Here is a 13,672-nt window from a genome sequence, read left to right as displayed (position 1 = left end):
CATCTGCTTTCAGAGTGAAGAATATTCACATCCTCACAGAGAAATACCACTCTCTTGCTTTCTATCATCCATTTTCAGCTTCATTTGTTAAATATTTTAACAGAAAGCAGGAGCGATAACTGCCAAATGGAAGCAGAAAGTCATTTCATGAAAGCAATCTATTGGTAGAAAATATTTTTCCAATGTTTTTGCAGAAAGAAAATCTCAGTGTTCTTCATTTCTCATCATTTCTTGGCACTCTGACTTGAAAATCAGACTCATCAATTCCCTTCTGCTGTGGTGTGCAAAATCGGATCTCAGAGCAGCCCGTATTGCCTTTACAAATAAATGGATCTTGAGCATTCACTTCATGTTGATGACAAAGACCAACCTTCTTGTACTACAAGCAAAAATACCCAAACCTCCTCTCAGTCTAACTATGTGCAGCTTCTTTGCTGATCTCGAAAAGAAAAAAATGAATTTACATTGCAGTACCACACAAATGGGAAGCTGCATACAGCTGAAGCATCCTCTCATCATTCCATTCTTGTCACCCAAAGACGGGATGACCAGAGTTAAAGACTCGCTGCTACACAGAATCTATGCATTATAAAGCAACAGAAATTTAAATGTTGGTGTGACACTTGATTTTTTTTTCTTCTGCACATTCCTTTAATGAACTTTTAACACATTCAATGTTCAGATCTCTCTAACTGTCAATATAAAGCTGAGATGATTAAAAAAAATATACAGCAATCACCAGGATTAACAGCACCAGCTGTTCTAAGACAGCAGACACAGATAACTAGTTCAGAGCTTAAAATCAAATTTCCTAGCCAAAGCCCTCATCCTCACAAACCTGGGGCTAAAATCCCTCCTCCCTTTTTTTCCAGTAACTACTGCTTGCAATTCTGAACCACTGAGCACAGAGTCAGCAATTCTCCCATGTGTTTGGTAGAAGCAGTGCTGAAACCTGCATTGTGCTCTCTAGGAATTAGAAACAGCACCAAATCATTCATTTATTACACAAACAGATGCCGGCATTGAATTACAAGCAAAAAAAAAAAAACCATTAAGCCACTAAATTTTATCCATTTTAAAGTAACAAGTGTTAATCTAGGAAATGGAATCAGAACTTCAACATGTTCAGAAAAGCACTCCCTTTTTCCTAACTTTTCTAAAGTCATCAGAAAACACAGTGCTGAAACCAGATCACGTGTTTCAGTTTATCCAGCTCTTATTTGGCATGATTTGAGCTTCTGTGGAGTAAAAGGCATTTTGCCTACACCATGCAAAGCCAGAGGTTTTATTGGTCAAACAGCATGCCTGTTGTGTACTTTGTTTTCCTCACCAGTGCCTTATCTACTCGACAGGGCCAATTGCTTCTGTAATCTTTTTGTCAAAGACTTCTTGAGGGAAAAGGTTGAGGAACAGGAAAAAGATGTTGGCAGTCATGAGACAGCCACTCCAAAGTAGCAGTAGGGATCAAGGACATCTGTTAGTGCAATCACTTAAGTGCATTACTCCAGCCGATGCTAAGGTAGATACTGACCTGCAGGCATAGTTTAGAAATAAAAAATAAATAAACAAATAAAAGGAGCAAAAAGAAGCAGCTTCTGTGTCCTATTTGCCTCCACATTTGTGATGCAGTTCTGGTAAACCAAACAGGTTCCCTACTTATTTGCAGTACCACCTGAGAACAACTGGTTCTGCAGGAAGAAATGCCAGCAGTTCCAGTTTGTGCCACGCCAGCACTTAACTGCCTACCAGCAAATAAGCACAGCACGAAGGAGCCTTGTGCTGATGGAGTTTCTATTTCTGAAATAATAGGTAATAGCGTTGTGCTTGGAAGAGTTGGTGTATTGATGCCTACTTTAGCCATGCAGCCATTTGGTCAGTAACATTTTGGCAGTGTAGGTTTTCTGGAGTTCACCGTTTAGTTACAAGCTGCTGCTGCATTTCCTATCAACACACACTTTTCATATTCAGTTATTTAAAAAGAAAGTTTTTCCCTCCCTCCCAGTACCACAAAGCTCTCAAGACAGAGGCAAGTCAGAAATACGTAATGAGAATTTTAACATAATATTTAAGAGAAAATTGGATCAGAATTTTGATCAGCTTTATAGCAAAGGGCAGAAAAGACAGCTCACAACAGAGCATTGCACAGAAGCACTGGGAGCAGTGGAAGGAAGAGAGAAGCCTTAAGTGACAAACAATGCTTTCTAAATCAAGCCCCTTTCCCCTTCAAAATCCCAGTAACAGTGAGCTAAGTTAAAACTAACGTTGTTCCAAATTAATGCTTACTTTGAAATCAAAAAGAAAACAGAAAATTGCTGTGAATGTCCAGCCAAAGAGACTAATTACAATAATCAAATATTATTATCTCTGCTTCAGATTTCCCTGTTCTGTAATGCAACAAGTTTCAGACTACATCCAGACAGGAAACATCCAAGATCCTCAGGTTTAGCACCCTTCATTATGGTCATTATTAAACTGGATTTTTGGATGGAAAGGGTAATTTCCTGAAATAATTGGAAGATGCCAGTTCTTATTTGTATAAATAGCATCTGTACAGTGTCCCACACAAAGCGAGTACAGATCTCAGATGAGCTCTGACAGAAGGGCATGCAATTTGGAAGGATGGTGTATTTGGCACCAGCTTGCTCAGTCTCAGCAGAATTATAAAAGGCTAGAGAAGAATTCAACAGACCAAGGAAGCCTTGCAGCCTCTCACCCTTCACAAATTTAGGTCAATGCTGAGGATTTATGACAATCTCACTTTCTACACCAAGAATTCAGGCTGAATTTAAATCATATTCAAGTACATCCTTAAACTACTGGCATCTCTGTTCTTTGTTAAAGCAAATATAAATTAAAATGATTTCATTATTTCAAAGCCAACTACTGCATAGCAAAGTAATAGCTTGAAATCTGGCAGAGATCCAGCAGGAATTAGGACCTTTTAGGCGTACTGGTCTGGCTCTAGGTGAAACATCACTCGTACCACCAACTGCTGCACTGACTCCTGAAAGGGCGTTTCTTGTTCCAAACCGATGCCTGCAACCTATGGTGTAATCATTAACTGGTCTGAGGCAAAGGTTACATGTTCATAAACTAGTAGCCATTAGAATAGTAGAACTGTAGTTGAAACTCTACCCCACCTCTTCCTCCAACTTGGTACTTTTACAGCTGGTAAGGTTTGATAAGATGGTCATATCCAGACCGAAACGCACCAGTTTTCTGTAGCATTAGTAAGATACACGGAAGCTACAATGCAATAGGAAAATAGAAAAGCTTCCACAGCAGGGATCAACAAAAAATATATTAGGAAGAACATGCACAATGCAACTCCATTTACAAGTTCAGCTCCATCCCAGACTTCGGAAAGCAGAAATCAGTCTGGCTTTTGGCCAACTGCCTCAAGGTAACAAATTGTCCAGGAAAACACCTCCAAAATAAATACTACGCTGAATTACCTTCTTAAAATGAACCAAAAAAAAAAAAAAAAGCACCACACCCAGCAGGACATACACATACTGCTATGAGAAATTAAGCTATAAGGAACAAACAGCACTTTGGAGAAAAGTTTTCTAAATTTGGCCCTGGAGGACACGCTTCAACACCAAGCCCATTTTCTTGAAAGGTGCCCCTTTCCCAAGGCTGTTAGACGTTCATCCTACTCAAATTCATCACATGTTGGTGAGGACTCCACAGAGAGAGGACAAAGATTAAGATCTGTACAAACAAGCAGGCCCAACATTCGGAAGGGCAAGTTAAGTACTAAAAATTCCTTTGAAGTGTAGATGGTTTGTATACCACAAATGCAAAATCCTCAACAGAAGTTTAGTCCCGTATTACTGCTGGCTTTGAAAATAAATTGCAAGTCTTATTATAAGCAAAATAAAGTACATGAAATAGTTAAGACAAATGATCTTTCCCAAGGCAGATCCTCTATTTTAATTTACTATAAATAAGCCTTAAATATCATAGAATAATAATGACATAAACTCAACTGTATCTCAGTTTCTCTTACACCGGAAAGAATTTACAGCCATTCTTGCTGCTTTGCTGCTACTGAACACTATTTTTCAAGTTCTCATAGAACATCCAAAGCAAAGCTGACCACAAGTCAGCAGCAAAGAATGCCCAGAAAGATCTTACAATCTGAGCAAACCCTTTTCTAAACAACCCTCTTGATGAGAGAGGAACATTGCAAGCCATGTTACTGAAAGCACGCTTTCCTGAGAAACACGCTCAAGTCCATCACAGAATGTTCAGACTCCTCAGGTTCCATTATTCATTACCCCCCATTTATTTGCTGTACATGCAAAGAAGCAAACATGCCACGTCACACAGTCACATCTAACTGTTCTAATACACCAGGACCTCGAGAAATTTGGCCATGTCCTATACAAACATTATTTTTATGAAGTCTGTGGGAGCTACTGACTGACACGGCATGCCTTGGGAAGGGCTCCCTGCCAGACACTGATATATCCAGCCTGCTCCAGCAGCATGCCTTGGCTGATAAACAGGGCTCACAAGAGTCAAAGTTTTAAAGTAACATTTCGATATGCAAGCAGGAATTTCAAAATAGACTTGGTAACGTATCTTCCTCTTAGGTATATACCCCAAACTGTCTAACATACCAACTAATTTCTAATCAACAGCCAAAAAAGGAATTTCATCTTGAAAGATGTACCTAGAAACAATTTCAAAAGACTACCAATAAATAATATTACTTCCAGACAAGCACAAATGAAGTTTCTCTAAGAAATCTGCCACACAAAAACCACAGCTACAGCAGTTAGAGATCACGTTTAATTTCAGTGCTTCCTTCTGCACTTTGAGGCAGACTCAAAACCTCATCTTCCACGTCATCATTTTTCACAAACCCACACAGAATTTCCTTTTTGTCATTACCATGTTGTAGATTTATTTCAATACTGTAGGGATTTCCCCAAAGACACGAGTGCTCCTTGGAATACGTGAAACCAAGGGAAGGAAGACGGATGGAAAGGAGCAGGATAGCAGAGTTGGGCTACATGTGATTGCTCACACACTCTGTACTAGGAGGAAAAACAAAAGCAGAAGGCCTCCCACATCCAACAAAACATGCAGTTTGACAGCAGCAATGAAATTCCGCTTCGCTGTCAGGCTGAGCACACAGGACTGGGGTATGCCACTCATCCAAGAACTGGAAAGCAAGCAAGCCAAAAAATAATTGCTTATTCACTACACCAGTCTCTACTGATCTCAATTACATGCTGATTTTTCTACAGGCATGAGGTTTACGTTGGAGCCCACAACAAACCTGAGTTTGAACTAGACAAAATAATCCTTAATTGTTTACACATCAGGTCAGTATAAGCAGTCAGTGCAGGCTTAAATTAACATGAAGAAGCAATCAACACATACTGAGAGCTCTTGTACCTTCCTGAGATTCAAGAAACCACAGCATGCACCTCACCTTATACATGGATAAGGTATTTTAATTTCTCCAAAGTGCAGTGGCAACTGAAATGAGCTAAAGTTAATCACCAGAGAGGAAATTCTGCCCTTTTTAAGTGCTAATTAGCAAAGTGACCCTGGAATGTGTGCTAGCGTGCGAGCATGCTATCTTCAACATATCTGTAAGTTATTTTATGGCTCATATCAACTTCTTCCAACACAGTCTTGTAATTGATTTATTTCTGAGAAGGAAGGCAGAAGGGACTGTCACTTATTCATTAAATGTATTGCTGGCTTTGAAGAAAAAAATAGCAATGTTACTTGTCCATTTAATTAGTGCTACATAATTTTGAGACTGTTGTCTTCAAGTCAACACAGAGTGCAACTGCAGAACTAGTTTCCTGCTATTTTTCTTAAAAGCACACTTGGGACAGGATTTCAATATCAAAGTTACTACAATCACATTGCCTTTCTCCATCATACAAACCTCACCTTAAAACCAAAGCAGCAATTCAGACATATGCTACAACAGCGAGGCTCCGAAAGGCTAATTGCTTGGCATCCCCTTTGTGCTTGAGCATCTCTGCATGAGGAAGCAGCACAGAACCAAAAAAACCTGAAAACCAAAGAACCCACCTGCTTTCTTCATCTCATACAGAAATATAAATAACTTTGCTCAGGAAGTGGAAGCTTTTCCTCACAAAACCAGCTAGACGCCAGCTCAATTCTGTAGCTTAAGATGTTACTCTAACTGCATTCCCAGGTATCCACAATCCTGGACAAAGCTATTAACTGTTGTTTTCTTTTTCTCCATTTGTTCTTTCCACTTGCATCCACAAGCAATGAGCTACTGCAAACTCAGCCCAGTGCCTGGAAACAAACAGCACAAAAATAAGTCAGTACCAAAGGACAGAGGCTGCATTTTGGAGGGATCCGTTGTTGTTTTTGAGGTTGAGCCAGCGCTTCAGCGTGTGGGATTTAGCACCACAGCCCCTGCATCCTTTACGTTTGATGCCCTGGTGATGCTGACACCCGGCCCACGACCCTCCTACAGTGGTGTTATCTAACATCCTCCTTCAACGGCTGCCTTTCAGACCATCCAAACTCAGGATGATAAATATCATTACCCAAAGGTTCTTCGGCAGCTTAGTTTTCTGCCCATATAACACCGATTGCAAAATATTCTTGACAGTGAAAAAAAAAAAAATCTCACTTTCTTTAAAACATGCTTTGATCACATAGACTCCCGACAGAAGTAGGAAAATATTTAACAGAAGTACTTTCTTTTACAGCAATGACTAATTCACGTAACACAACACCAGAGCTCTACAAACAGTTGGAGTGACTTTGAACATCAGAGCACCTGTTTTAAACAGTTGTCAGTATTTGTCCCTGGGATGCTAATCATCTGAATTAATCTCAGCTCATCACAGGCAGTACAGCAGACTATTCTATTTTTAAGACAAGTTCTACACCGTTTTTCTTGAAGTACCAACTGCAGCAGGTAGAATTGATTAAGCCTTAAAAAAGAGCCTCATTAAAAGTTAGGAAGCATACATTAAATCATCCTTTGTGGACACCTTGTCAACAGCGTTAAAAAGCTGGGAACAGGAAATAGCCTGCTATGGTCAATGACAGAAAATGCCAAAATCTAAACCCACAGCCACATCTATGAGGCTCAACCACCAGCAGGTCAAGGAGCCACATGAGCACACACTGTCTACCGCACATCAGGAGAACATCTGAGCATTTTTAGCCAGAGACAACAGCAGTGAAAGGCAACACAAGGTACTCAGATTAATGCAGTCTGTCCACTGGCCTTCACCCTCTACCATCCACAACTCAGCTGCCATTTCAGCCTGCCTACCAAGTGATGCACCATGAACAAGGAAGCAGGGCGGAATCCTGTTTCTTCTCAGCATTCACAACGAGCCAAGCACAGCCTTCAACCCTCAAGATTTACATTGCTAACTTTACACCGAAGCCTCTGCCTTCACTGCACAGGTACACTGTTGTTTTTAACCTGAGGAATATGCACACAGAGTAGCAGACACACGCGGCCTACAGTCAATGCTAAGCTGAACAAGACTGCAATTTGAGTTTCCCAATTAATCAAAGTGCCATTGTAATTTACACACGTCCATTTACAATTTCAGTGCTTGATCTATTTATAGAAGTAGTAAATAAATCTCAGCTATTTAGCAATCTGCACCAGTACATTCTCATAAATTGGGCATACATCCCTTCAGTGTTGGGAAGGTGACTAAAGAAAATAGATGGAAGAAAGGTGCAAAAATCCTCTGGTAAGTTATACTTACAGTAATAGATATTAATATACTACATCCTGATTGTGTTTCTATATCAGCATTTATGCTGAGAAATTTTATTCCTAATATAAACCATGTTGGGAAGATGCTGAATGCTTCACATCCACCTCTCTGCAATAAATTATGACTCCTGTCCTCCCAAATCCACACAAAGCGCATATTACAAATTCTTCAATTAAATACTTCTGGAAGCACTGAGTGGAAAGAAAGAAATAAGGCTGAGTCTTTAAAAGGGGTTTCAAGGGTCTATATAGAATAAAAACCATTAGGTTGAACCTGAGTGCCAAAAACACTCAATCCAGAGAAGTGAAGCAAGGTCATATGGGGCAAGACAGTGCAAATGAGAGAAGATTCTGGTACATAGAAAATTAAAGCAGAAATAAACTGATTTGGTAAATCAAGGGGGAAGAATGAAGCAAACGCAGAGTAACTAAATGAACACAACCTCTGAAGTTATCCACCAATTCCTGCTAAGGAAACAGCAATAAGAAGTGACAGTAATCAGCATAAGAAATAATAAAATATTCATATAATGAAAGTAGTGAGTTTTTTTTAAACAAGTTTTAAAGACGATTAAATATTCTAAGCTAACTGCCACCCATTTATCAAAAGCCCTTGCATTCCACTGTATCATTTTACAATTCAATTCCCTTCATTGTGATAGAAGACAGATTTCGATTGCCCAGTTAAAGGAAGTGAACCAATGGACTGAAAGACAGACTCAAGTGTATCTGTTCTGAGAATGAAGTACTGAAATAATACATTAAAATCTATCATTTATCAAACGTTAGTATTCCACTTGTTAATCAAATGGAAATACATTTAAGCCCAGATTAGTTATTTGATATTGGAACTAAAACCAATGCTACACAGTTAAACATCTCAAGGAACATCTACAAAAAGCCATTTCAAGGGGATAAAATTAAATGCCAACATATTACATAGGCTGGAAGCCAGTTAGCACTCAAACTTAACAATTAAAACTCATCTGATCAACAGGAAGCAAGTTACCTCTTACAGTGCCCTAAAGGAGTGGTGAGTAGTTGACACTGATTCTCCAAATTGATAACTGAATGGAACAGAAACCTCAGTGATGCTATTTTTCACCAAGTGTTTTATAATCATTTGTTACATAAGGTTTCATACCCAGCCGAGTATGTGATAGCAAGATCTTCATTTCAATACCTTTAAAAATATAGCCAACATTTGCAGGCATGCTTGTAGCCACAGACAGTTCACCACCATTCCTAGAACTTGGTAGCCATCTGTTTTGTCCAGGTGCAGTGTAAATTCCTGTCCAACTCAGTACAACCTTCAAAACACACTGATAAATTAACATTTAATAAGGATCAGTTGTACTTCACAGGCACATTTAAAAAAAAAGGAATCAACACTTCCAACATTTAATGATCCTTTCCTGCTGCCAGGTGCAACGTCTGGTGGATTCAGCAACAGCTTCCCACAGAACTTAGCACAGATGACTAAGTGCTTTCTATAGCTAGTGAACCTCTCCTATTTTAAGGTTTCACTTTTAACTACGCATTACAGTTCGCTACCACATGACTACAGGCCAAATGCTAGAAATTCGCATGGAGAATGAAACCCCACGCAAGCTTGGAAGCTACCAATGAACTGCTGGAGCAGGAACAGCATCGTACGACATTTCACCTCAGAAGACAGACTCGTGTTTTTACACCAGAACATTTCACTTAACAGTGAGCTGTCTGGACATATTAAACAGCTAAATTAAAAAAAGTGGTCAGTCCTTTAAAGTTCACACCATTACTGTTTAGAGAACTGCTGAGCAGGAAGATTATCGCTTCCTCCTAACAACCATGGAAGTCATCTAAGAGGTCAGAATCTAAGAAACAAACAAAACTAATAAAGTCTACATTTTAGTGTAACCAATTTTAGATTCAGTGAGCTGAATCTAAAACACTGTAATATTCTCTTTGGCTCCCAAAAATCTAATGATTTTAACACACTCTAGCAGCACTCCCAGCATAGAGCTAAAATCTGAGATTGACAAACACAGCAATGTAAGAGTTCGCAAAATTCAACTCTGCCATTTAGGAAAAGAACAAAACCTCAGTCTAGTAGAAACAACAGGAAGGACTCCAACATAAAATTATAAGCTTCCTTCAGACGCACGTAAGTAGAAGAAGCCAATCCTCTCACAACAAAACCAGGCACACATTGGCATCACCTCTGTATAAGCAATGAATATAAAGATGTTATAATTATGAAATAAACAAGAGTTTGGCTAAACAGGTCATAACAAAAAGAAAACAGACAGAATTCTTACCTGCATCCTGAGCTCGCTGCAAAATTCCAGAAGGGGGATCTCCAGAAGAGATCCTTCCCCACTGGTAGTCAGCTCTTAAATGGGTCTGGGAGAGGTGCAGCCAGGCTCCACCCCTTCCGGCAGCACAGGAGAATTGCCTTCACCTGTGCTTCCAGGGCTGACTCACTGCTCGCCTCAGGTGGTCAATCAGAGGTTCAGGCAGTCATTCAGCAGTTCCCATACATCCTCCTAGGTCAGGCTTCTCAGTAGGCCTGAGTGAAGGACTGCCTTGTTTCAGGGTCTGCACTGGTCTTAAACATGTGCTACGTGCCTGAGTGCTTCCAAGCAGATGTGAAAGCACGTTTCCAGAGCTATAAAAGGTTTTCTTGAAAAGGTATCAACTAAATAGTAAGATGGAGAGAAAACACTAAAGGACAAGCATTAATCAGGCCTAGCTTATTCAAAGCAGTTCTCCCTTCTTAAAGCTCATTTACATCACCCACATGCAATATAGTGATAACTAATCATCTATTTTGCACAAAGTCTATCAGATTATTTCTTTACATAAAGCCATATTACTTACACTCAAGCAACATCTTTTGTTTGTTTTTAATTTTTAAGAGTATTGAAAAAATGAACCCAGAGTCTGTCACCACGCAGACAGAACACTTGCTATGAGAGGGCAACATTCCCCAATGATCTTAAACTGACTTGGGCTGACCAATGTCAGAAGCCAGCTGGACTCTACAAGGGACCAATCCCTGGATCCTTGAAAAGCCAATTATCTAAATTAGTAACAACTCCCGTCACTATTTTTGAAGCTGGCATGTATCCCTAAAACAGACATTACAGCATGTAAACCAAGTTCAACTACACAGCTACAGAGCCAAGAAAAGAAGACATCTTTTGCTCTTTTTTCTTGCCCTAATGCAAGAACTTAAACTTTCTCAAGCTCCCTCTTCCATTCTTTAAGAACCACTTATGCAACAGCAGAAGTCACTCGTGGTTTCTGTGGACAGAAGCCCAGGAATGCCATGCAAACACACCAAGGAGTCTGATAAAACAGCTCTGTTCTGGATTTCCCAAAAGATATAGGCCCCGTGCTGCTACTCACCACACTGCCTTGCCAGAGCCTTCTCATTACTGCTACATCCCTTTGGATGCCACCTCCTTCAGCATTTCCACCTGGCAGAATCCCCAGTTCTCACCTGTCAACATTTTTTCCTTCCAGCTCACTGCCCTACCCAACTTGGTAACAGCAGTTTGGTTGCCAAAAGAGAAAGATGTGCACATCACTTGAGCTTGTGCAAAACGCCAGACGCGTTGCAGAATGACAGCAGTTTCCTGGTAAGCACCAGGCCAGGCCACTGCCAAATTCAAAGCCTAGGCTCAGCAGGTTTACTTTTAAGAACAATAAACGTTGGGAAACATTTACACCAATGGAAATCTCAAACAAAAGGATTTTTTTTTTTTTTTTTTTTTTTTTTTTTGCATCTGGCAAGCTCAATCCGCAATCAGTGCAGTACCTTCTGCTCAATACAAAGATTTATAATGATAGAGCAACAGCTAACACATAATACATCTGCATAAATCCCTAAATCTAGAAAAAGCTCATGAATGAAGGCTTGGACATCCTTCAAAAAAAGCTATCTAGCAAATCACTGTAACTGTTGGTGGAATATCCACTGACACCATCAAGGTAACTCAAATAATCTATAGACCCTTCCCTCTGCCTCTCAGTGGGTCAGTAAACTGTGCAGACACCACATTTCTTAGGGTTAAAGAGACACTGAAGCACCTCGCACCCAACATTTACCTTGTCCTGAGGGCCTGCCAGGCGGCATCAATGTCTGCATACAGGTTTTTCTCAGAGGGCTTGCCGGTGCTCACACCATAGCCAGAGTAGTCGTAAGAGAAGACATTGCAGTTGATGCGGGAGCCGAGGCCAATGTAGAAGCTGCACATCTGGCCCAGGTCCACAGCATTACCGTGCGAGAAGAGCAGCGTGTAGCGGCCAGTGGGCGCACAGCGCACGAACATGCAGCCCAGCCTGTTATCTCGAGCCGTGCGGGAGAAGAACACTTCCACGGCGTCCAGTTCCCGCTGCGAGTACTGCCAGTCCGCCCGCTCGCTCAGGTGCAGGCTGCAGGTGCCCGATCCCGTGGGGGTGGCAGCCCCAGAGGCCGCCCCAGCCTCCTGCTGCTGCTCGGGGGGCAGCACGGTGTAGGTGGGCTCCGGGGGCAGGAAGGCCAGCTTGGCAGCGATGCGGCTGGGGCACGGCGGGCAGCAGAACAGCCAGCACAGCTCGCCCAGAGAGAAACCGTTCATTCTGGGGCCTTGTTCTGGCATCAGAGACGCCGGCGAGAAGCTAACCTGCGTTGGGATGGAGTCGAAGCGGCCGACCCGCCGCCCTCCCGCAACGCCTTTGAGGAACTACAGCTCGCCAAGAGCGGCGCAGCTTTCAAACGAGCCGATAAACACAAATCGCACACGGCACGAGTACGACCAGCCCCCCGCAAACAAAACACCGCCAGCCCTACGGGGGATGCAGCCCCCGGCCCGGCCCCCGGATACAGAGGGCAGCTCGCAGCGCGCAACCCACCGCCCGCACGGCCCGCGGCCCGCAGCCCCCTCGCAGCCCCGGCCCTTCCCGGCTCCGCCCCGGCCCCGCAGACAGCGAGCGGCCCTCAGCAGCCCCCGAGCGGCGGCGACGGGAGGAGGAGAAGGAGAAGAAGGAGGAGGGTCCGGCGGGAGGAAGGGGACGCCAAGGTCGAGGCTCAGCCGCGCGTCGTCGCGCTCAGGGCCATGCCGGCCGCGGCGCACAGCAGGAGCAGGCAGCGGCCATGTCCCGGCGCTCTCCCCTCGTCGCCGCACCGCTTCCGGGTTACGGGCGCGGGGCCGCAGGTGCCGGCGGGGACGAGGCGGGGGCCCGGCCCTGCCCACGCTGCGCCGCCCGCCACGGCTCGCGGCTGCCCCCTAGGCCTGCGCCGGGCAGCCCGACAGGTGCGCGGAGAGGGGCGGGGCGGAACGGGCGAGGAGGTGAGAGGAAGCCCGTAGACGGAGCCAAGGCTCGAACGTTCGCGCTGGGAGCGCGCCGCCTGGCCCTTTAAGAGAGCCCCCCGCCGCGGCCTAGGTCACGTGCAGAGGGAAGGGGGCGCCCCCTCCCCCTCCGTGGCCGCCCACCGCTCGCGCATGCGCGGCAGTGCCGGGGGTGGCGGGGCGCTGAGGCCGTTTGCGGCCCCGTGAGGAGGTCAGCGAGGGGCTCAGTGCTGCGCCCGCCTCGAGGCTGTTCGGCAGCGCGCCGTGCCGCTCCCGAGCCTTGCAGCGCGGGTCATCCTGAGGAAAGGGCCGGTTGCAGCTGGGGCCGCGTTGCTCCCTCTCGGCCCCGCGTGGCTCTGATCACACCAGGCTGTACGGAACGAGGACTTTGAGCCCCGCTCCAAGCGAATTGCTCGTGTAGATGCATAGAAATAAAAGCGGTTTTGGATTGTAGCATCCACAGCACTGCTGTCCTAGCGTGTGCCCTGTGTCCCAGACTGCACGGCTGTGGAGACCTGCATGTGTTTGCTTGTGGGCTTGGCTGAATGTAGCCCAGAGCTTCAAGAGATGCCACGGAGAGCTGATCAGACAC

At 43.7% G+C, this 13,672-nt stretch overlaps 1 protein-coding gene across 1 annotated transcript in view; it reads right to left on the bottom strand.

Moving 5' to 3' along the window:
• Positions 1-12,660, bottom strand: part of ABHD17C (abhydrolase domain containing 17C, depalmitoylase) — a 31,239-nt gene extending 18,579 nt beyond the window's left edge. Inside the window, exon 1 of the mRNA XM_048956093.1 lies at positions 11,858-12,660. Coding sequence (XP_048812050.1) covers positions 11,858-12,390 — 533 coding nt within the window. The 5' untranslated portion in view covers positions 12,391-12,660. The remainder of the gene's footprint in view (positions 1-11,857) is intronic.
• Between the last annotated feature and the right edge of the window lie 1,012 nt (positions 12,661-13,672).

This window comes from Lagopus muta, chromosome 10 (assembly GCF_023343835.1).
Source record: "Lagopus muta isolate bLagMut1 chromosome 10, bLagMut1 primary, whole genome shotgun sequence".
NCBI classification, from domain to species: Eukaryota; Metazoa; Chordata; class Aves; order Galliformes; family Phasianidae; genus Lagopus; species Lagopus muta.
The sequence above is the reverse complement of the archived record's forward strand: the minus strand, read 5'-3'. Positions and strand labels throughout refer to the sequence as shown.